The 24794-nt window shown below is 43.3% G+C and overlaps 1 protein-coding gene across 1 annotated transcript in view; it reads left to right on the forward strand.

Annotated features, from left to right (window-relative positions):
• Positions 1 to 24223, forward strand: part of LOC133618024 (nardilysin-like) — a 38099-nt gene extending 13876 nt beyond the window's left edge. Inside the window, exons 9-31 of the mRNA XM_061978480.1 lie at positions 29 to 86; positions 6589 to 6662; positions 9751 to 9820; positions 9928 to 10005; positions 10071 to 10191; positions 11436 to 11494; positions 11569 to 11623; positions 11730 to 11834; positions 12002 to 12125; positions 12221 to 12307; positions 12391 to 12510; positions 12580 to 12631; positions 12705 to 12855; positions 15788 to 15915; positions 16068 to 16230; positions 16308 to 16339; positions 17952 to 18090; positions 19317 to 19364; positions 22781 to 22833; positions 22910 to 22993; positions 23075 to 23282; positions 23460 to 23546; positions 23609 to 24223. Coding sequence (XP_061834464.1) covers positions 29 to 86; positions 6589 to 6662; positions 9751 to 9820; positions 9928 to 10005; positions 10071 to 10191; positions 11436 to 11494; positions 11569 to 11623; positions 11730 to 11834; positions 12002 to 12125; positions 12221 to 12307; positions 12391 to 12510; positions 12580 to 12631; positions 12705 to 12855; positions 15788 to 15915; positions 16068 to 16230; positions 16308 to 16339; positions 17952 to 18090; positions 19317 to 19364; positions 22781 to 22833; positions 22910 to 22993; positions 23075 to 23282; positions 23460 to 23546; positions 23609 to 23821 — 2309 coding nt within the window. The 3' untranslated portion in view covers positions 23822 to 24223. The remainder of the gene's footprint in view (positions 1 to 28; positions 87 to 6588; positions 6663 to 9750; positions 9821 to 9927; positions 10006 to 10070; positions 10192 to 11435; positions 11495 to 11568; positions 11624 to 11729; positions 11835 to 12001; positions 12126 to 12220; positions 12308 to 12390; positions 12511 to 12579; positions 12632 to 12704; positions 12856 to 15787; positions 15916 to 16067; positions 16231 to 16307; positions 16340 to 17951; positions 18091 to 19316; positions 19365 to 22780; positions 22834 to 22909; positions 22994 to 23074; positions 23283 to 23459; positions 23547 to 23608) is intronic.
• Positions 24224 to 24794: the final 571 nt, after the last annotated feature.

Here is a 24794-nt window from a genome sequence, read left to right on the forward strand (position 1 = left end):
CTGTTGACATCATCTTCTTCCTGTCCAGAGACACTAGACACACTGGAGCAGTGGGTTAGAGAGATCTTCATTCATATCCCCAACAAGTAAGAAGCTTTCATAACATCATCACTCTTTTAGCTCCCTGAGGTTTTACTTCCTGTTCCACTTTTCCACACCCTGCCTTTGGGCTACCAAAAAGTCCGTGCTAGACAATTCCACAGTTCTCCACAATGGGGAAGAAGTAGGGTAGGGCTGGGCAATTTTGATGACTACTCATCCAAAAGCCATGTGAAAAACACTGTTCTACTAATGCTGATGTTAGCAAGTTGGTTGTTGTTGACGTGCCATTTTGACATCATGCGTCCTTGAGTGTGCTTTCTTTTACTTGAAAGCATGTCAACATCAAGCAATTATTGCTACATTACCATGCTTTTTCTTATTTAAATGGGGTTTATATACTTATTAAGTTGATAATATGTTGAACTCATCTCTAGATTCTGGAGTTTTTAGTACACGTTTTTAAAAACTGGCAGGTTAAAATAATTTAAAAAAAAAAGACTATATTGTGTATTTAGTATTAATTGAGATCAGGTGAAATGAAAAAATGAATCGTGATGTTTTTTTTTTTGCCAGCCCAGTGAAAAAGACAAAAAACATGAACTTATTCCTATGTCCACACTATAATGCCACTGTGCTGATTACGTAGCTAGTAGAGATGCGCGGTTTGCGGGCACAACCGCGGAGTCCGCGGATTATCCGCGGATCGGGCGGATGAAATTAAAAAAAATTAGATTTTATCCGCGGGTCGGGTCGGGCGGTTGAAATGAAAAAAAATTAGATTTTAAATAGATTCAGGCGGGTGGCAGTTAAACCAATTGGGAAATATATATACATAGTTAAATGTTGTTACCCACATACGAAAAACGAGCAGGCACCTGCAGCATATGCCACAACAGAAGAAGAAAAAAAAAAGAGATGGACACTTTTACGGATCGGAGAAGGGACGCCTCGCCGGGGTCCGGGACCGAGGCCCCTTCCCCCGAGAGGGCCCCATCGGGAGCCGTAGCTGAGGCGATCCGCGAGAAGGGCCCGACGCACGTCAAGGGTCACCACCGCGCCCACCGCACCGACACCCCGCCTCGTCCGCCTTCGCCGCGGCCGGCGTCACACGCAGCAGGTAAGCAGCTTACCTGCCCGCCACCCCCGTGGCCGGGGGCTCGTAACAGGGGTCACTCCGCGCGCTCCGCCCGCGCAGCTTACCTGCCCGCCACCCCTGTTGCCGGGGGCGCGTAACAGGGGTCACTCCGCGCGCAGTGCGCTCACGAAAGGGGTGGGGCTCACCCTGGTTGATATAGACAGCAGGACGGTGGCCATGGAAGTCGGAACCCGCTAAGGAGTGTGTAACAACCCACCTGCCGAATCAACTAGCCCTGAAAATGGATGGCGCTGGAGCGTCGGGCCCATATACCCGGCCGTCGCCGGCAGTGAGACGCGCTTGGAGGTGCGCTCAGCGCGGCTCCCATATGATTGCGCGCTGGTGTGCGTCTGGGTCGTGACAGCGTGGCACGCGAATGTCTGTGCTGCATTGGATCAGTCTCCTTTCTTTAACAGGCAAAAGCTTTATAACCTCACTAATGCCTTGCATCGTCTATATTAGATATATAACAACGGGCGGGTGCGGTTCTGATCAAATGTTAGATCGGGTGCATGGCGGATGGTTGACGACTTTCTGATGCGGTTGCGGATGAAATAATTGCCTATCCGCGCATCTCTAGTAGCTAGTAACACCTGCACACACAACCAGTCTTAGAAATGTTGCATAATAACACCTTACTTTTACTAGTAACGAGTAATCTAATTGATTACTTTTACGTACGTTACAACGCTGTTACCGATTCGTTTGATGTAATGTGGCACGCTGCTTTTGAGGTAGTTGGATGTCAACAAGACAGCGTCAGAAGCACAGCAAGTTCAATGCAGGAAGTAACGTTTTACTAGTGAAAGCAACAACCAGAAGTAAACATTAAAATGAACTTGACATGAAATAGGAAGAAGCAACATCACACAGCATGTAGGCTAGGTACACACACACACACACACATCGCACACACTCCTACTAATACCACTACGAGGGCATAGTGAACAACTAATCAATGATTGACGTCACAAGCTTGCAATCATACAGTGCCCCATCTAAGCACATTCAATCAATCAATCAATCAATCAATGTTTATTTATATAGCCCTAAATCACAAGTGTCTCAAAGGGCTGCACAAGCCACAACGACATCCTCGGTTCAAAGCCCACATAAGGGCAAGGAAAAACTCACCCCAGTGGGACGTCGATGTGAATGACTATGAGAAACCTTGGAGAGGACCGCATATGTGGGTAACCCCCCCCCCCCCCCCCCCCCCCCCCCCCCCCTCTAGGGGAGACCGAATGCAATGGATGTCGAGTGGGTCTGACATAATATTGTGAGAGTCCAGTCCATAGTGGATCCAACATAATAGTGAGAATCCAGTTCATAGTGGGGCCAGCAGGACACCATCCCGAGCGGAGACGGGTCAGCAGCGCAGAGATGTTCCCAGCCGATGCACAGGCGAGCGGTCCACCCTGGGTCCCGACTCTGGACAGCCTTCATCCATGGCCACCGGACCTGTGCCCCCCCCCCCCCCCCTCCACAAAGAAGAGGGGAGCAGAGGAGAGAAGAAAAGAAACGGCAGATCAACTGGTCTAAAAGGGGCGTCTATTTAAAGGCTAGAGTATACAAATGAGTTTTAAGATGGGACTTAAATGCTTCTACTGAGGTAGCATCTCTAATTGTTACCGGGAGGGCATTCCATAGTACTGGAGCCCGAATAGAAAACTCTCTATAGCCCGCAGACTTTTTTTGGGCTCTGGGAATCACTAATAAGAGCCCAATCTCTTTATTAGCTAGCGCTAACACAATCCAGTGAAAAGATTCATCTGATACTGCTAAGATAGTTAAAATGTTGCTCTGAGTGCGCTCTCGCTGACGTCACGCGTCACTTGGCAACAGACACAGCCTTTTAAAGGCACATACACACACTCAGCTCTCATGAATCGTCTTTCAATGCAGATATTTGCATTCATATTTTTTTTAAACACATTGATTGCATGTATTAAAGAGTAATTCTGTTAGTAATTCAACAACTTTTTTGGTAAAATAACTACAATTAATTACTTTTTAAAAGTAATTTTCAGACACTGCACACAACACACACACCAAAATGTTTTATGGGTGTGACAATACTCGATATTGAGTACATTATAACTACACAATGTTATGACCAACGTTCCCTCTAAGGTGCGAGCCTGCGCAATTGCGCACTGCTCAAGCGTCCTCTGCGCACAGCAAATATATGCCGCGCACCAAATCAAACCCATCTGAATTCTAAACAAAAATAAAGACATTTATTCTGTATAATTTTGCAATGCAACTCTGAGTGACAGTGACAACAAGCGGCCCCAACGGTGTTCGTCAACACCCTTCAATTATTGTAACGTCTATCGAGATGCTTCGAGGACAGGAATTATATCCATCACTTTATTGAGCAAAACTGTTTATATTGGGCCATAACCACACCAAAAACATGAGTAAAAAACTTATATCTGGAAAAACGAGTCATTTTCTGCCGTACAAAGCAGGCCAGAAGCAACACGCATACCACTAAGCCACTGGTGCGTTTATGGCCACACAAAAAGTCGGACAACACACAAAGTTACACTATGACTCCTCAGTCATACGTGTGCTTATTCTACTGTCATTTATTATTAATGTTAATATATTAATTAATCATGGAATGCTGTTACTAGAGAAAGTTACACACTTCATCCTATGCTTACATTTCATTGTGCAACATGAGGATGTTTAAATGTGATCTCTGAAATGATTTCCAAAGCAGGACCCCCACCCAGACATATTGTACAATACTAATCCATAGCTTATGAAAAACAACATTTCTTTTATTTTCATTACAAGTGGGCCAAATCACTAATATTAGAAAATAATCTCATGAAAATGACTCCTGTCATTTGAGTGTTATTATGAAAGATTGGTTTGAGACAGGTGTGCTGCTGGTATTGCCACGTGTGATGTTGCTCACATGTGCTCCACTCAATGCTCAGGGACTTTTTGTGTTTGCTCACACACATGAACACTTGATTATGACCATATTTACAAAATATATGAGTGGACAAACAGACTTTATTTAACTGGGTCACAAAACAATGCTGGTGCATTTTGAAATGTTTTATAACGTTGCATGCACTACCTATGCATGAACATTTGACTGATGTACACCTTTCCACTAATTGAAAGGAAAACTGAAAGTTAGATGAAATGAAATAAAGTACTGTAAAGGCTATATCCAAAGTGCTGTTCCCTTTCATCTTGGTATCCATCCATGATTGATTTGTGGTTGCCTTTCCTTGGAGATAAACACTGCAGTAGCTGTTGGACTACGATGAAGGCGTGTCACGTGCCCAAACAGGTGGATGGCGTGGGGACACGTTGATGTGGCACTCTCATCCAGTGGCATGGCTTTTTAAGTTCCAAGGCAATGACGACTGCTTGCTTGTAAAACCTGAGTTTCTTCTAGTCAGACAAGATTTAGGTATAGTACGGTAGATGAAATATAAGGCCAACCATGCACACCTACAAGAACAGCTGATAGGAGACCCTTCTGAAAAAGACTTCAGACAGTTGAAACGGGTCAAGCGGTCGAAAATGAATGAATGGAAACATGCCAAGGTAAAATATGACTCTACTTATATCTTGTCTGACGAGAAGAAACTAAAAAGTATTTTCAATAAGAAGACATAATGAATCTTCTTGAGAAACCTCAGCTGCGTGTTTGAAACTGTATGAAACCTTGTCATGTTTATACAGGTAAAAGCCAGTAAATTAGAATATTTTGAAAAACTTGATTTATTTCAGTAATTGCATTCAAAAGGTGTAACTTGTACATTATATTTATTCATTGCACACAGACTGATGCATTCAAATGTTTATTTCATTTAATTTTGATGATTTGAAGTGGCAACAAATGAAAATCCAAAATTCCGTGTGTCACAAAATTAGAATATTACTTAAGGCTAATACAAAAAAGGGATTTTTAGAAATGTTGGCCAACTGAAAAGTATGAAAATGAAAAATATGAGCATGTACAATACTCAATACTTGGTTGGAGCTCCTTTTGCCTCAATTACTGCGTTAATGCGGCGTGGCATGGAGTCCATGAGTTTCTGGCACTGCTCAGGTGTTATGAGAGCCCAGGTTGCTCTGATAGTGGCCTTCAACTCTTCTGCGTTTTTGGGTCTGGCATTCTGCATCTTCCTTTTCACAATACCCCACAGATTTTCTATGGGGCTAAGGTCAGGGGAGTTGGCGGGCCAATTTAGAACAGAAATACCATGGTCCGTAAACCAGGCACGGGTAGATTTTGCGCTGTGTGCAGGCGCCAAGTCCTGTTGGAACTTGAAATCTCCATCTCCATAGAGCAGGTCAGCAGCAGGAAGCATGAAGTGCTCTAAAACTTGCTGGTAGACGGCTGCGTTGACCCTGGATCTCAGGAAACAGAGTGGACCGACACCAGCAGATGACATGGCACCCCAAACCATCACTGATGGTGGAAACTTTACACTAGACTTCAGGCAACGTGGATCCTGTGCCTCTCCTGTCTTCCTCCAGACTCTGGGACCTCGATTTCCAAAGGAAATGCAAAATTTGCATGGTTGGGTGATGGTTTGGGGTGCCATGTCATCTGCTGGTGTCGGTCCACTCTGTTTCCTGAGATCCAGGGTCAACGCAGCCGTCTACCAGCAAGTTTTAGAGCACTTCATGCTTCCTGCTGCTGACCTGCTCTATGGAGATGGAGATTTCAAGTTCCAACAGGACTTGGCGCAAAATCTACCCGTGCCTGGTTTACGGACCATGGTATTTCTGTTCTAAATTGGCCCGCCAACTCCCCTGACCTTAGCCCCATAGAAAATCTGTGGGGTATTGTGAAAAGGAAGATGCAGAATGCCAGACCCAAAAACGCAGAAGAGTTGAAGGCCACTATCAGAGCAACCTGGGCTCTCATAACACCTGAGCAGTGCCAGAAACTCATCGACTCCATGCCACGCCGCATTAACGCAGTAATTGAGGCAAAAGGAGCTCCAACCAAGTATTGAGTATTGTACATGCTCATATTTTTCATTTTCATACTTTTCAGTTGGCCAACATTTCTAAAAATCCCTTTTTTGTATTAGCCTTAAGTAATATTCTAATTTTGTGACACACGGAATTTTGGATTTTCATTTGTTGCCACTTCAAATCATCAAAATTAAATGAAATAAACATTTGAATGCATCAGTCTGTGTGCAATGAATAAATATAATGTACAAGTTACATCTTTTGAATGCAATTACTGAAATAAATCAAGTTTTTCAAAATATTCTAATTTACTGGCTATTACCTGTAAATGTCACTCCTAGCATTTACACTTTCAAACCTTACTGGACAAAACAAACAAAACCAAAAGACTAATCCTTGACATCAGGAAGACCAACACTTGCTAAATGTTGTTGCTGTTTTTGCAGTGCGGAACCTTCAGTCGACTTTTCTCACCTGCAGCAGCCCTTCGACACGCCGGCTTTCAACAAACTGTACAAAGGTATGACAGGTCTTTTTAGGCGATACTGCCTCCATGGTAAAGTAAGATTAGAACACTTGAAATGCACCGTAAAGCGGTTTGCATCACCGTTAAATACTGAACAGCAGGGGAGCGCGATCCACCAGTTGATCTTTGGGACCCTACAGGTCGATTGCGAAAATATATTAAAAAAAGAAGAAAATGAATATTACATCAGTGACACCCCCACCTGGAGAATGACCGACAGACTCTCAACACAGCGGCCACAACCCCCCGAAGGGCCGCACTCTACATCCGCTAGTCTCGCAAATGCACATTGCATGACGTGCTCATAGATCATTGAGCTGCAACAATGCATTAAAACTGATTGATTTTGGATGCTAGGAAATGTTCACTGCATTGCAACAAACAACTCTTCCCTCAACTACGAGTCCATGACCACCATCGCCCACCTGCGGAGGGAAGCTAACAAGCCAAATACTACAGTCCGTGAACATTGCTCCAAAGCCGGGATTTTGTGTTGCTATTAAACACTTGACTTGTGCAAAGGCAGTACTATCTTATAAAACAAGGTGGCAACTATAGAAGGGCTGCCCTGTTTATCTCCTCTTTATCACAGAGGATAAACCCGCCAGCTGATTTGACTATTTCCGATGCTATACAAAGACAACCATGTGACTTGTGACCAAAGGATGAACAAATATACAGTACTACGGTACTAAGACGATAGTGGCCATAAACAGTTAGTTTCTACAGCAGGGGTGCCCAAAGTGCAGCACAAGACCACCTGGGCAGGCCAGTGGAAAAAACATACAATATATATACACAGTGTATATATATATATATATATATATATATATATATATATATATATATATATATATATTAGGGCTGTGAATCTTTAGGTGTCCCACGATTCGATTCAATATCGATTCTTGGGGTCACGATTCGATTCAAAATTTAATTATTTTTTTTTCAATTCAACACGATTCTCGATTCAAAAAGGATATTTCCCCGATTCAAAAGGATTGTCTATTCATTCAATACATAGGATTTCAGCAGGATCTACCCCAGTCTGCTGACGTGCAAGCAGAGTAAAAAGCTTTTATAATTGTAAAGGACAATGTTTTATCAACTGTTTGCAATAATATAAATTTGTTTTAACTATTAAATGAAGCAGAAATATGACTTATTTTATCTTTGTGAAAATATTGGACACAGTGTGTTGTCAAGCTAATGAGATGTGATGCAAGTGTAAGCCACTGTGACACTATTCTTCTTTTTTATAAATGTCTAATGATAATGTCAATGAGGGATTTTTAATCACTGCTATGTTGAAATTGTAACTAATATTGATACTGTTGTTGATAATATTCATTTTTGTTGGTTTGTTGTGTGTGGTGTTTGTGTCTCCTCTCAATTGCTCTGTTTATTGCACTTCTGAGTGTTGCTGGCTCGGCTTTGCTTTTGGAAGTGGATTGCATTGTTATGGTATTGCTGTGTATTGTTGTGTTGGATTGATTCATTTAAAAAAAATAATTTTTTTTTAAATAATAAAAAATAAATCGATTTTTTAAAAATGAGAATCGATTCTGAATCGCACAACGTGAGAATCGCAATTTGAATTCGAATTGATTTTTTCCCACACCCCTAATATACTGTGTATATATATATATATATATATATATATATATATATATATATATATATATATATATATATACACACACACAGTTGCGATCAAAAGTGTACATAGACTTGTAAAGAACATCATGTCATGGCTGTCTTGAGTTTCCAATCATTTCTACAACTCTTATGTTTTTGTGATGTAGTTATTGGAGCACATACTTGTTGCTCACAAAAAACATCATTACGTTTGCTTCTTTTATGAATTTATTATGGCTCTACTGAAAATGTGAGGGTGAAAAGTATACATACAGCAATGTTAATATTTGCTTACATGTCCCTTGGCAAGTTGACCTGCAATAAGGCGCTTTTGGTAGCCATCCACAAGCTTCTGCTTGACCACTTGACCACTAAATTGCTGCAGTTCACCTAAATGTGTTGCTTTTCTGACATGGACTTGTTTCTTCAGCATTGTCCACACCTTTAAGTCCGGACTTTGGGAAGAAAACCTTCATTCTAGTCTGATTTAGCCATTCCTTTACCACTTTTGAGGTGTGTTTGGGGTCATTGTCCTGTTGGAACACCCAACTGCGCCCAAGACCCAACCTCCGGGCTGATGATTTTAGCTTGTCCTGAACAATTTGGAGCTAATCCTCCTTTTTCATTGTCCCATTTAAAGCAGCCGTTTAGCTGAACTACACCAATTTTGTCAAGAGGAGTGGTCAAAAAAATCAAGCAGAAGCTTGTGGATGGATGGCTACCAAAAGCGACTTGAAACTTGACAAGGGACATGTAACCAAATCTTAACATTGGTGTATATATATATAGATATAGATATATTTGCTTTGGTTTTTGGCTCAGACCAGGGATCTTGGTCTTGACAAGGTTGGCGACCACTGCTGTACAGTATGTGTAGTGTGCAGGCAAACAAATGTTTTGTGGTGGCTATGTTTGAACCCAGCAGCAGATTACTCAGGTCCATTCATCTCTATGGCATGTGTCCGCTAGAGTGTCACAGTTGAGATGTAGCCTATCCTCATACTAGAGACTGGTCATCAGTCCATTACAAGTGCAAAGTAAAGGTCTCAATGTGAAAAAGACAAAATGTTGACACCAGTAACGATAAATACCACAAAGCTTTATCTTATTTGTATCACTTTTTCTATCCTTTCTACCAAATACAAATACAAATATCACAGTTGTAACTCTTGCTTTGGTTAATGGCCTGCCAAAACCAGGGAAGGTAGGTTAGTGTGAAAGTGGATCCACTGCACTCACCAGATATTTTTTTATACTATCATTATGTATGGGAACACTTGTTTTTGTCTCAAAATGCGAACAAATAAGTGGTCCACCAACATTGTGCAGTAGTTGTATGAATCAGTGTAAGTTAGCTAATGCTAAAACCAGTACCGGACATGTTTTTCTACTATTTCCTAGTCTGTGCCTTCTAAAAATTGTACTTCTGCACCTTGTGTTGCAGTGGTTCCGGTGAGGAAGGTGCATGCTCTGACCATCAGTTGGGCCGTCCCCCCTCAGGGGAAACACTACAGGTAAGTTTACTACTTGGGTAACAGGTCTGATGCTGTGGTTCACCTTTGTGTAGCTTACCCAATAAAGATTGACATCATGCTGACAGAAAGTCTGTGTTTTGTGTCAGGGTGAAGCCTCTTCACTACATCTCCTGGCTGATCGGACACGAGGGCAGCGGTAGCATCTTGTCTCTGCTACGCAGGAAGTGAGCCCATCAGTGCGCAGGTGTAACTTGTGCCGTGTGCGTGACTCATTCAAATGTGTAAGCAGGTGCTGGGCTTTGGCTCTCTTTGGAGGGAACAGCGAGACTGGCTTTGACCAGAACACCACCTACTCTATCTTCTCCGTTTCCATCACCCTCACCGACGAGGGCTACCAGAACTTCTACCAGGTCAACACACTGCTTCTAATCCTAAAGTGTCACTGACCACTGCTTCCCTGAGCGTAATCAAAATAATAATTTATATCAGCTTTTGTAGACACTCAAATTAGGGCTGGACGATAATCTTGTTTTTCTATATTAAAAAGACGATTAAGAACAGGGTTATTCATGATTTAAAAACATGAGTGTTTATACCACCATTTTTTCCACTAAAGCTCAACTTTAAAGTTGATTTAAAAGAACGGTATATATATGAATAATAGATCAACAAAAGCAATTAAAATAATAATAGTAATAGTAATACATTAAAATAGCTATTGCAATAAGAAAAACACAATACAATTTAGTTTTTTAAATCCTTTTTTTTCCCTTTTAAACTTATTTTACCACCATAGCGTGTGTGCTTGTTATGTCTTTTAGTTCAATTGAATACAAAAATCCTCACGTTTATTGGTGTAGAAAATGGCTTGGACAATTTTGAACAGTATTTTAAATCAAAGCATTTGATCATTTTGTCATATATGCATTAAGCCCATTATGCTTTTGAAAGGTCCTTTTTTGAAATCTTTATTATGTTAGCTCATTCAGACAGGATGTTGTGTTTCGGGGATGAATGAGCGGTACTAGACACATTATTTTCCCAAACAAATGTTTGGTCTCCTCACAATGACAGTTTCTCACTCACATTTATGTCAGTTTCCCTGATATCTTACGTTTAGCAGCAGATTCTGTTTTATTGGCAATTCTGTGATTTTGTCCGCGGTTACGTCAACGCGGAAATCATACGGCCTGACTTTTTTGTTGAGTTTAGTGATTATTGATTGGGCATACTTGCGCTGTGTCAATTAAAAAGTAGCAACCATGGTGAGATGATACCCCAAAACTCTAGTAGATGCTTTTTTCCACTTGTGCCTTCACTCATCCATTGTACTTTACAAGCTCAGGAATTTGCACACACGTTGCGCCGCCCATTAATCTTATTTTTTTCAATTGTAACATTTTTATTATCTTGAGAAGGCAAAATTGAAATTGAGATTACAATTTGATTAATTGTCCAGCCCTGACTCCACTTTACTGTGAGAACTGAGAACCCATCAATAATTGACTCCAAATTCACATGTTATGTTGGTAAGCTACATTTGTAGCCAGAGCTGTAAAATCTGCTGTCAAATAGCATTTTTACTCTTGAAAGAACATTTCTAATCAGACCCTTGTGGAAGTGCACACCCTCATCCACTCTGCCCTCCAAACAGGTGGTTCACCTGGTGTTCCAGTACCTGAAGATGCTGCAGGCTCTTGGACCCCGGCGGAGGTCTGATTGCAAACACACACCCAACGTGCATCACCTTTGGACAACTAGCAGCTTGTTCTGAACTTCCTTTTCAGGATTTACGAGGAAATCCAGAAGATTGAAGCCAATGAATTCCAGTATCAGGAGCAGGTAGTGCAGCACATTGATGCAGCGCTGACACTTGGACTGTCATGTGAAGGCAAGAAAAGGTTCAAGGGACACGGTGCAGTAACAACTCGTGTCTCTCCACCCGCAGACGGACCCTATCGAGTTTGTTGAGAACATCTGTGAGAACATGCAGCTGTTTCCCAAAGAGGACTTCCTCACTGGAGACAAGCTCATGTTTGAGTTTGACTCAAAGGTGAACAAGGACCACAACTTTCTTAATGTGTTTATTGTCTTTTGAAGGCCCAAAGAAGGGTACAACTTGTTTTAATCCACTTTGTATCTTGGATGCTTCTTCCCTTGTTGGTCAGATTTACAACAGGGGTGGATTTGAACACTGTTTGTTTGTTTGTTTGTTTGCAGGTGATTGGTGCTGCTTTGTCTCTGTTGACCCCAGACAGAGCCAACCTGCTTCTGCTGTCTCCAGAAAATGAAGGTCGCTGCCACTTGAGGGAGACCTGGTTTGGTACTTCTTACAGCATAGAAGGTCGGTATTTCAATGTGTCACTTCACACTCTCCCGTGTTTACTTAAATCTTCTGCGGTCTACTAATTGTATTTGCCTTGGTTTTGGTCTCCTCAGACATCCTGCCCGAGTGGGCTCAGCGCTGGGCAGGAGACTTTGAAGTCAACCCTGGTCTTCACCTGCCAGACGAGAACAAGTTCATAGGTCAGGGCGAGCCCACGATGAAAACATGTGAACGAAAGCTTAAAGTGGTTCACATACTAATATGATTATTTTTCTCCCTGCAGCGTCCAATTTTACTTTACAGATGTCTGACTGTCCAGACTCTGAGTTTCCTGTCAAGATCGTGGACCACGAGCGAGGATGCCTGTGGTACAAGAAGGACAACAAGTTCAAGATCCCAAAAGGTGAATGCTACCACAACGGAAAGAGACTGTTCTTTATTTACACATGCACACTGTACTTTGGTTTTTCAGCGTACATTCGTTTCAGCTTGATCTCACCCATGATTCAGAAGAGTCCAGAGAAGTAAGAAACTAAGGCCCACCTAAGGACTACATGATCCACTCAAACACACTCCAATGGGATGTTTTTTCTCTAGTCTGGTGCTGTTTGACCTCTTTGTCAACATCTTGGCACATAACCTGGCAGAGCCCGCCTACGAGGCCGATGTAGCCCAGCTGGAGTACAAGCTGGTGGCCGGTGAGCACGGCCTGGTAGTGCGACTGAAAGGCTTCAACCACAAACTTCCTGTGAGAACACACACACACACACACTCACATGCTAATTGACCACCCGTTTATGAAGGCGACTCGGAAAGTGAGGTGGTTTGATCGTTCAAAAGGTTGGGGACAACTGTAATGGTGGTTCTTTGTTGCATAGATGATGTTTTCAAGCTGCTCTCTGACCTTCTTGTTAGAATGCGCCATTTTGTGGGCGGTCTTATTTATGTGGCTCCACTCCAACTGCGTCCTTCTTTGCCAGCAATGTTGTCGTTTTTAGCGCTTCCATATGGCGTCTACTGACAGATATAAGGTCGAACTACCGGTATACGCTCATTTGTATTAGAGATGGCAACAGCTGAGGATGCATGTGCATGTACGAGCCAGTCTGCCCCACAACAAGAGGAGAGAGAAGAAGGAGCTTGTTGACTACTGCATGGACTACAATGACGGTCTTTCGCAAACATCTTCGGGTCATTTTCTACCATTTATGGAGATATCTGCTGATGTCACCACTGGGAAAAACGAAGCAAATTCCAAACAGCCAGCTTGGAGGAAATATTAAGGAAGGCAAAATTGTTTTATAAATATCTCCGCCATCCTTCCATGGTTTGATTTCAAATTTTCGGGACTTATAATACATCATATCATCTTTATGCATTTGAAGGCATGTTCACAATCATTGATGGCATGTTCACAATCATTGAAGGCATGTTCACAATCGTTGAAGGCATGTTCACAATCGTTGAAGGCATGTTCACAATCATTGAAGGCATGTTCACAATCGTTGATGGCATGTTCACAATCGTTGAAGGCATGTTCACAATCGTTGAAGGCATGTTCACAATCGTTGATGGCATGTTCACAATTGTTGAAGGCATGTTCACAATCGTTGAAGGCATGTGCACAATCGTTGAAGGCATGTTCACAATCGTTGAAGGCATGTTCACAATCGTTGAAGGCATGTTCACAATCGTTGAAGGCATGTTCACAATCATTGAAGGCATGTTCACAATCGTTGAAGGCATGTTCACAATCGTTGAAGGCATGTTCACAATCGTTGAAGGCATGTTCACAATCGTTGAAGGCATGTTCACAATCGTTGAAGGCATGTTCACAATCGTTGAAGGCATGTTCACAATCGTTGAAGGCATGTTCACAATCGTTGAAGGCATGTTCACAATCGTTGAAGGCATGTTCACAATCGTTGAAGGCATGTTCACAATCGTTGAAGGCATGTTCACAATCGTTGAAGGCATGTTCACAATCATTGAAGGCATGTTCACAATCATTGAAGACATGTTCACAATCATTGATGGCATGATCACAATCGTTGAAGGCATGTTCACAATCATTGAAGGCATGTTCACAATCGATGGCATGTTCACAATTGTTGAAGGCATGTTCACAATCGTTGAAGGCATGTTCACAATCGTTGAAGGCATGTTCACAATCGTTGAAGGCATGTTCACAATCATTGAAGGCATGTTCACAATCATTGATGGCATGATCACAATCTCTTGGTCTGACCATGTAAGCTCCTCCCTCACTAATACGCGATACACAAAGAAAAGTGTATTAGTTCACTCACCGGTTCAACGAGAATAAAGCAACCAAGGCATCCATTTTTGAAATCAATTGGTTGTCTTTTATTTGAAAAGCTCTCTGGACAAGCATGCACATTTGCGCCAGACATCCGTAAATGACAGCCTGAACGCCAGTCTTCTATTTCGACGTGAACGACTGTTTTAACAAAGTTTAACCTTCAAATTGAGACCAGTATAGACATGTATTTGTAATATTGGTCTCCTAGACCAGTATTGTTATATGCTGGCTGTTGTTTGGTTTAAAAAAGAAAAATGAGTCATTTTTGAGGCAGTAACATACAGCATCTATAATAGAGATGCGCGGATAGGCAATTATTTCATCCGCAACCGCATCAGAAAGTCGTCAACCATCCGCCATCCACCCGATGGCGGATCAGAACCGCACCCGCCCGTTGTTATATATCTAATATAGACGATGCAAGGCATTAGTGAGGTTATAAAGCTTTTGCCTGTTAAAGAAAGGAGACTGATCCAATGCAGCACAGACATTCGCGGGCCACGCTGTCACGACCCAGACGCACACCAGTGCGCAATCATATGGGAGCCGCGCTGAGCGCACCTCCAAGCGCGTCTCGCTGCCGGCGACAGCCGGGTATGGGCCCGACGCTCCAGCGCCATCCATTTTCAGGGCTAGTTGATTCGGCAGGTGGGTTGTTACACACTCCTTAGCGGGTTCCGACTTCCATGGCCACCGTCCTGCTGTCTATATCAACCAGGGTGAGCCCCACCCCTTTCGTGAGCGCACTGCGCGCGGAGTGACCCCTTTTACGAGCCCCCGGCCCCCGTGACGCCGGCCGCGGCGAAGGCGGACGAGGTGGGGTGTCGGTGCGATGGGCGCGGTGGTGACCCTGGACGTGCGTCGGGCCCTTCTCGTGGATCGCCTCAGCTACGGCTCCCGGTGGGGCCCTCTCGGGGGAAGGGGCCTCGGTCCCGGACCCCGGCGAGGCGTCCCTTCTCCGCTCCGTAAAAGTGTCCATCTCTTTTTTTTTCTTTTTTCTGTTGTGGCATATGCTGCAGGTGCCTGCTCGTTTTTCGTATGTGGGTAACAACATTTAACTATGTATATATATTTCCCAATTGGTTTAACTGCCACCCGCCTGAATCTATTTAAAATCTAATTTTTTTTTATTTCAACCACCCGACCCGACCCGCGGATAAAATCAAATTTTTTTAAATTTCATCCGCCCGATCCGCGGATAATCCGCGGACTCCGCAGTTGTGCCCGCAAACCGCGCATCTCTAATCTATAAGTAAGTCCAGTTTTAAATGGACGCAATGCTGGCAAATGTCCTGACTGATGTTAGAGGTTGTCAGTCAGCCAGCAACAAAGTCATTTCCTTCCTGTGTACCGCCAGCTGCTGCTGAAGCTGATCATAGACCACCTGGCGGACTTCAGCACGGAGGCGGGTGTGTTCGCCATGTTTTCGGAGCAGATGAAGAAATGTTACTTCAACATCCTCATCAAACCAGAGCGCCTGGGCAAGTACGTCCACGTTTAAACAGGACTCTCGTGGCTTGATCAGCTGGTTATTTATATATTTTGAAATATTACAAATCTTACATTTTCATTTTTTGTAAAAAAATGTGTCTATACAATTTTTTTTTAGCTTTAAATACATGTCTTCCTTTCTGTAGGGACGTCCGCCTGTTGATTCTGGAGCCCAGTCGCTGGTCCGTTATTCAGAAGTACCAGGCTATCATGAAGGGCTTGACCATAGATGACCTCATGGCCTTTGTTGTCGGTCTGAAAGCAGAGTTGTACGCCGAGGGGCTCGTGCAGGGGAACTTCACCAGCTCTGTGAGACTTCATCCTCTCTCCAAGTCCCCTTCAAAGAATTTGCCGTCCTGTGACTAATTTGATCTTTGCGCCAACAGGAGTCCAAGGAGTTTCTGCACTACTTTATTGAGTGAGTGCTCACTTGTGCTTCGGTGATGGTTTAGTGTGTGAGAATCGGTACCTTGTGAACATTTAAACTACAGTATGGTGTGACCCAGCTACTCGTGTACAGTATCTCACAAAAGTGAGTGAATCCCCATCATTTTGTGACAGTATATCTTGTCAATGGACAATACTGTATAAAACAGAGGTGTCCAAACTGCACGATGAAAAATCGGATGTGGGGGCCATTTTGATATATTACATTTTCAAAGCCAATACAATATACTATTATATATTTAATATCATTTTTTTTAAAGAAAAAAACATCCTTATGTTATTAGAATGGGTGCAATAGTAAGAATAATTATTGGGAAGATATGAGGAATTATGATTTCAAACAGCTCCAATAACCACTTAAAAAAAGGTGAGGCGAGATGACTGACCCCTACTGTGCTGTCGGTGGGCGAGGGTAAGCAAATCAAGTTCTACTTTTCATCTATTTGTGTCCTACACGTCCTCTTAGCTCATTGAAAACAGAAATGTTGTTAATTGTTTAGGACTCCTTTACAGTTTTAAAGGAAGACATTGTGCAAGCTGTTTTGAAAACATACCAAAAAAACCCCATCTCACTTCAACACATCAAACCTTGTCAGCCGCCTGAAACGACAACATCACTACGACCATGTTTTGAAAGCCTACAAAGACACCTGCTGCTAAGGAAGCTGCCTCAAAGCCATTTGCAAAGAAAAGCGTGCACACACTACAATTGAATCATGTAAGAAATAAGATATCATATTAATAATATAACAATAGTTACAAAAGTAAGTTAATCGGTCATTTTTCTGGAGAAGCAGAAAGTTATCTGTATAAGTTTTGTTTTTTTCAATCACATTGTGCTTGCCTAATTTTGAGCATCAACATTTCAACTTTTTCTCGTTACTTCACACCTATTTGCTCCTTTTGTCCTCTTTCTATGTGTTGTTGTAGTATTTTCACAATGTGCGGTGGGCCGTTCATATATTAGCTGCCTTACTTTAGACACCCCTGCTATACAACATAAACTTGGATATACTTTAGGGGAGTCAGTGTACGGCCTGTATAGATTTACAGTCGACTGAAAATGAGTCAACACACAACAAGTGAGTAGTAAGATAGATTGCCTCCATCAATCATTGTAGTGGCGCTGCATAAGTGCTGCCGCCACGAGAAAGCTGTGGTTTATTGAAGGAAAAACTCTGAGTGACATTGTAAAGAAGCAGAGCATGATCCCTTCCTTTTGTAAATCCGGGCTGCAACGTAAGGAGCCAAAGCCTCTACCTCCATGATGACAAGTGACTTTCTGACCAATCTGAAGGTGATGGAGTGGACAAGTATGTCTCCTCCTGATCGGACCAATTGAGCACCCGTGGGGCATCCTTAAGTGCACGGAAAAAAGGAGGAGGAGCTCAAGGTGTATAACATCTACTAGTGATGTCATGGAAGAACCAACAATCAGGACAGTAAATCTATACAAGCTGTACTCTAAGTTATAACTAACCTTCATTCCTGTCGTATTGTCCCTTGAGAGGATACACTTTGATGACTAAAAGTGAGTAGTGTACTGGTGTTTACAGTTAAGTCCTCATTGTGTGTCCCTGCAGGAAGCTGCAGTTCCAGCCTCTGTCAGCAGAGGTCCCCGTCTTGTTCCGAGTCGTGGAGCTGCCTCAGAAGCATACCCTCTGCAAGGTCAAGTCTCTCAACAAGGGGGATGCCAACTCAGAGGTCACCGTGTACTACCAGGTCACCGTCTGTTCTTTGTGTCATTTTACTTTTGCATTTCAATTTACAAACTTAATTGGTACTTGAACAGGGTCTGTGAATCAGTTTGTATAATGAAGCAAATTTCACCAAACTGTGAAAATGAATAATAGGTTCCACCCTGGACAAAAGTTCATATTTTAGTTAAGGTTTGTACTCTTTGAACACAATACAAAGTGCTATACAATACTGTGCATCAAACAAACATAACAAGGAGGTGATGGATCAACTTTGCCTTTACTAACAAGCTACTGTCCTCTCTGGCACACACACACAAGTCAATTCAACTTTAACAACCATATTGCTTCAACCGTAAACATTTTAAAAAGTAAAATCCACTAACAATAACATTGCAAAGGGGCGGACAGACAGGGCGAGAAGGAAGGGTGTGTGTGTGTGTGTGTGTGTGTGTGTGTGTGTGTGTGTGTGTGTGTGTGTGTGTGTGTGTGTGTGTGTGTGTGTGTGTGTGTGTGTGTGTGTGTGTGTGTGTGTGTGTGTGTGTGTGTGTGTGTGTGTGTGTGTGCGTGTGCGTGTGCTTTGGAAAAGGCACCAGGGAAAGAGATACTGTAGCTCTTCTCCTCCGCTGTGAAAAAAGTTTGCTTTGGCATATTTTTCCATCAAAGTCTGGTCTCATCACATTGAAAACTTGCTGTGCTACAAAGTCTGCTTTGTCCATTCTTCCATACTTGTGAGCGCCGTTATTATACTTCACACAAATGGTCTTATTTTGAAACTCCACAGCAATTCCCTCCTTCTTTCCACGCTGTTCTGTTGTGTTTTTGAGACTCATTTTGAGCGGGCAAAATGGACTTCACTTGTCAAAAGTGGAAAAAACACAGGAAAGGCAAACACGCTGAGATCTGTCTGTACTTGTGCAGCAAGCCTCCCCAAAAATGCTGCTTCCTGCTTCCTGCTTACAGGCGGGACACAAAAAGAATGAACGAATGAAGCGTTTGTACCCAGAGAGACATGACTCGCACTTGAGGCATATTTGGCTCGATTTAAAAGTTTGCAAATAGAGGCGCTCGTGAATGGAGGTTCCACCGTGCTTCCTTTAATATGAAATAACAAAACCTCGGGCACTATTTTGCTTTTCATGCATCACAAAATGGTCCGCATGTGTTTATATATTTTTGTACGATTGCACAAGGTAAAAATAAACCTTTTCTCCTGCCATAAGACAAACTAATGTGGCATCTGTGTTTCAGTCGGGACTGAAGAAGCTGCGTGAACACGCCCTGATGGAGCTGCTTGTGGTGAGTTTCAATTATTCAAATGCACAGCACACTTTATTGAGCCTTCACAGACATCAATTATAGATAGTACTTTATTGATTCCTTCAGGAAAATTAAAATATATATATGCCACAAGACAAGTGTAGCACTAAAACTGTAAAGTTTTAGTGCTACACTAAGTTTAAAATTTCAGTTTTAAACTGAAATTGTTGCGTTTGGACCAGTTGTTCCTCCCAGGGAATTCAAGTCACAAGTCGCTCCCAAGCTCTTTACGACACTGAAAGCTGAGTTGAAAAACCACCAGAGACAGAATAGGTATTTTGTAATATATTTGCAAAGCTTTGCAGATATACATTTGAGACCAGTCCAGCATAGAACATTCTATCGCGCCGCCAAAATGGTCTGGCGTGTAAAGTGAGGAGTTTGGCGTTGACTCATGTATTATCTGCTGTCTACTTAGGTTAGGCATATTAAGGAGGTTTTCCGCTGGGAGGCTGTCATTTTGAGGCGTAGGCACCAGAGGTGATTTACACTCAGGAGACAGTGTTAGTTTTGGAGGAGGATTCAATGTTAGAGGGGCTGTCAATGTTAGAGGGGCTTTGTGAGCACCGCCCTCTCTTGGCACCGGAGAAGGGGGTGGACCAGAGAGCTTAGTTTCTGTTTCGACCACCAGGGCTCCTCCTGTGACTGTCAAAAGTGGGTATAAAGATGCTTCCGGCTTTACGTCATAGGGCGGTGGCTTAGTCAAAGTCTGGGTGGGTCGTTTGAATAGTCTCGCGCATGCGTGACATGCTCGAGTCATGTCCTTATCTAATTCACCTTGTTCCCCCCCTCCGTCTCTCCCCGCGGACTCCACCGTCACCAATAGCAACACACTCACACACAAGCGAGCGCACACACACACACACAAGCACGCTTATGCTCTCAGCACACACACACACACACACACACAACCAGCAGCACACACACACAAGGAAAAAACTGCACGAAAGCTCTTTCTCTGCGTTTCACTTTACCCTAAAAAGGTAAGACAAAGGCAAAGAGCAAACTGCCCGTCACGATCGTCGAGACACAATGACACGAGTTGACCACTTATTTACAACTTTTTATGTAATGGCGGACAAGGCAAAAATGCAATCAATCCATCAAAATGTCCGCTCTGTGTCTGGGGTACAAATAGTGTTTGACTTACATACCGGTACTTCAAGACAGACTCCTAAAGCAGATTTTAGAAAAAGGCTCTGCTTACCTTGTTTTATGTTTGGCCACTAGTGAGTCTGTCCAGAAGAATGTAAGAGGTGTCCAATTCTCAGCGTGTCGCCCGGACGAGGCCCCCAAATTGTTGCGTTTTGGACCAGTTGTTCCTCCCAGGGAATTCAAGTCACAAGTCGCTCCCAAGCTTTTTACGACACTTAAAGCTGAGTTGAAAAACCACCAGAGACAGAATAGGTATTTTGTAATATTTTTGCAAAGCTTTGCAAATATACATTACAGAGACAGCATAGAACATTCGGCTCGCCCCGCTAAGATGGTCTGTCTCCCCGACCCAAAACCCTCTCCCCTCTTAAGTCGCAGGCAGTCATCTCTCTCTAGCCAAAACAAATGCTTATTATCGCTCTCTCTAACATTCCTCAGTTCAAGGTTAAGCACACAGTTTTGCAGACAACCAAAAGACGACATTTGGAAGAAAAACACTAGCTGTTTTGTAATATGACAATGAAATCAAAAGAAGTAACATTTAAATTCGGACATACGGTATGTAAATATCTGCCTCCGACAGCAGCCACCATCTCCAAGGACATAGGACATATTTTTAATACTTTGTTTTTCTAATTTGGTCTTCTGATTCCTCTCGTTTGCACTCACCGATGACTGGAGGGCAGAGTTGTCAATAGCTGAGCCGTATTCAAATGCAAACGTCAATTGTCTAATCTAATGTTTGTTTCTTTTGTAAACAAAGCAGGAACAACGTGCTAAAACGGCACAAACCTGTGGCTAATACTACTTCAACCGACGATTAAATTGCTTGTAACGCAAGGTATGCTCACAACTTAAAGCATAACTAAAAGAGAGCTCGTATTAAGGTACTCTGAAGTTGAGGTACCGCTGTCATTTTAAATCGATTTCTTAAACTTTGCTGATTGTTTAGAGCAGGGCTGTCAAAACTAAGGCTAATGTGAGTAAATCAGATCAATGACCTTTGAAAGCACCTCAAATGAATAGCACGGCATTTACTCATATGACACCTTCACAAGTGCATGGTGCGTGACTAGCACATGAACTTCAAAGCAGAAGGTTGCGAATTCAAATCCATGTTGGAGTAGAAGTAATGTTTTCAAACTTATGTTTTAATGACGTTAAAATGGTTAAAAACGCTTAACTTAAGCATAGTAATTTTAAAAAGTGGATTGTTCATTGTGTTGCTCAGGGTAAAACTCAGGGGGCAGCACGGTGGCACAGGGGTTAGTGCATGTGCCTCACAATACGAAGGTCCCGAGTAGTCCTGAGTTCAATCCCGGGCTCGGGATCTTTCTGTGTGGAGTTTGCATGTTCTCCCCGTGACTGCGTGGGTTCCCTCCGGGTACTCCGGCTTCCTCCCACCTCCAAAGACATGCACCTGGGGGTAGGCCCCTCCCACCTCCAAAGACATGCACCTGGGGATAGGTTGATTGGCAACACTAAATGGTCCCTAGTGTGTGAATGTTGTCTATCTGTGTTGGCCCTGTGATGAGGTGGTGACTTGTCCACGGTTTACCCCACCTTCTGCCCGAATGCAGCTGAGATAGGCTCCAGCACCCCATGCGAGCCCAAAAGGGACAAGCGGTAGAAAATGGATGGATGGATGGTAAAACTCAGGATTTCAGACTTTCAAAGCCCTTTTTTGACCTCGTTATTTGTCAAATCCTTGTTGCATCCATGCATCACGAGTTCCATCCATCCATCCATCCATTTTCTACCGCTTGTCCCTTTCGGGTCGCGGGGAGTGCTGGAGCCTATCTTAGCTGCATTCGGGTGGAAGGCGCGGGACAAGTCACCACCTCATCACATGGCCAACACAGATAGACAACATTCACACACTAGGGACCATTTAGTGTTGCCAATCAACCTATCCCCAGGTGCATGTCTTTGGAGGTGGGAGGGGCCTATCCCCAGGTGCATGTCTTTGGAGGTGGGAGGGGCCTATCCCCACCGTGCTGCCCTGCATCACTAATTAAAAGCAGTTCTGCCCCCTACTGTTATGGAAGAGTTATTCTGCCGTTTTTGAGCCTGCACAGACACTCAACAATGGCACATTATTTACGAAATATAATTACTGCAAAAAATATTTTTGTTTGAGAAACACTGAATTAGAGTTGAATGCCATTGTGACTTTCCAAATAAGAAAACACTAGCCCGCCATGTGTGTTTGTGTCATGTGACTGATGTGTTTTCTGCAGATGCACATGGAGGAGCCGTGCTTCGACTTCCTCAGAACCAAAGAGACGCTCGGGTCAGAAACATCTTCAAGTTCTCGTCTGGCTTTTAGGCAAATGTCTTCTATTTTTACAACGTGCTTTGACCTCCAGGTACCAGGTGTACCCCACCTGCAGGAACACCTCGGGAGTGCTGGGCTTCTCTGTCACCGTGGCAACACAGGCCACCAAGTTCAGGTAAGGGCACTCAGAGCATGTCGCTGGCAGGCTGACGGACACACAGGAGAAGTTAAAGGGCTACCGTTTCTATCCGGGCAGCACCGAGTTTGTCGAGTCGAAGATGGAGGAGTTCTTTGTGGGCTTCGGCGAGCGTCTGTCGGCCCTGAGCGAGGAGGTCTTCAAGACCCAGGTCACAGCGCTCATCAAGCTGAAGGAGTGCGAGGACGCCCATCTCGGAGAGGAAGTGGAGCGCAACTGGTTTGAGGTGGTCACGCAGCAGTACGTCTTCTCACGGCTCAACAAGGAGGTGGGACACTCATTTTTACTGTCAACACAAGACATTTTCTTGTCATTGCATTGGCCAGAGCTTGTACTTTGCTCAAAGGATGAAAAGCTATAAACTGTGTAAAAGAGCGCCATCTTCAATGAAAATCAAGTTGAAAGAGTTGTGGTGGTTCTATGGTTGTTGTTGTGTGTGCTGCAGATTGAAGCCCTGAAAAGCTTCACACAAGAGGAGCTGGTCTCCTGGTTCCTGGAGCATCGCAGCAGCAGCAGGAAGCTCAGTGTGCACGTAAGACAACGCTGCTTACTTCAGGAAGTAGTTACATTCAACATCTACACTGTCTTGGTCAGGTGGTGGGTTTTGGTGTGGAGGAGAGTGATCCACCAGAGCAGAACCCCAGCTGTACCCCGGACAACCCCCCTTCCTCCTCCTACGGAGAGGTCAGCGAGCTGAGCTTTCTGGCCGCCTCCTCGCCATCGCTGCTGGACGCCACACTGATCGGTGACATCCGGGCGTTTACCTCTTCCCTCCCCCTCCACCCGTACCACAAAGTCCTCAGCTAGGTGCTGCACACTCTTTATGTTGTCTGTCGACACACATACTACAGTAACCATGGCAACAGGTATTTAGCTCGCCTCATTAAAGTCTTTTAAAAATACACACAACTCTTTCTTTCGTTGATGCAAAAAAAACACCTGAAATGTTGTGTGATATATCCATACTAGTTTTCTTTACTCCCGGACAATAACGCTACAATCATTAGTTACAGCTAGCATACGCATGTAACACAAACTTTAATGTTGCACTGTTTGTACTTTTGATTCATGTTGCTGTTTTAATAAGGTTTCTCACTGTGAGGAGAACTTCTCTCTGATCATTCCTTACATCATACAGTTTAACAGTGAGCACATTCATAGAGGAAAAGTAGGCTGTGAGCAGGCGAATAACAACACTAATGAAGATGGCATCCATGGTCCAGCTCCGTCTATTTACTTTATAATTAACTTGGATTATTTAGGATTCCTGGGTGTGTCTCCCCAAACTCCATTCAGGTAAAGTAAATGATTTTTTTCATTTCATTTTCTATCGCTTATCCGAGGTCGGGTCGAAACAAGCAACACTCGTTTTTTTGAGTGACCGAGGCCAACCTGAACACATTCATTGCCAGGTATGTTGTTCAAAACATGCTACCCTTGCCCACTGTGGAGTTTGAGTCATTCATCATTGATAAAATACCAATATTTTGCAAAAAGTGGACAGTGAATATGAAAAAATGACTATTGAGCCTAAAAAGTCATTTGAGGAATTTCAATCACAGCAGACATGTGGACTGCCAACAATGGGAGGTTTCATGGGTGTGATCAGTCCAAATAACATGGGAAGAGAGAAAGCTGCTCATGTCTGCAGACGGTTCAAGGAGCATCATTCTCATGACGCCATGGAAGTTGAGCACTCAACACAATGGAGGAACGCACAACAGTGACGAGCAATACCTCTAATTTTGTTCAAGCATTCAAGAGGTACCAGCCAGTTGAG

The sequence above is a fragment of the Nerophis lumbriciformis genome, linkage group LG18 (genome assembly GCF_033978685.3).
Source record: "Nerophis lumbriciformis linkage group LG18, RoL_Nlum_v2.1, whole genome shotgun sequence".
NCBI lineage: Eukaryota > Metazoa > Chordata > Actinopteri > Syngnathiformes > Syngnathidae > Nerophis > Nerophis lumbriciformis.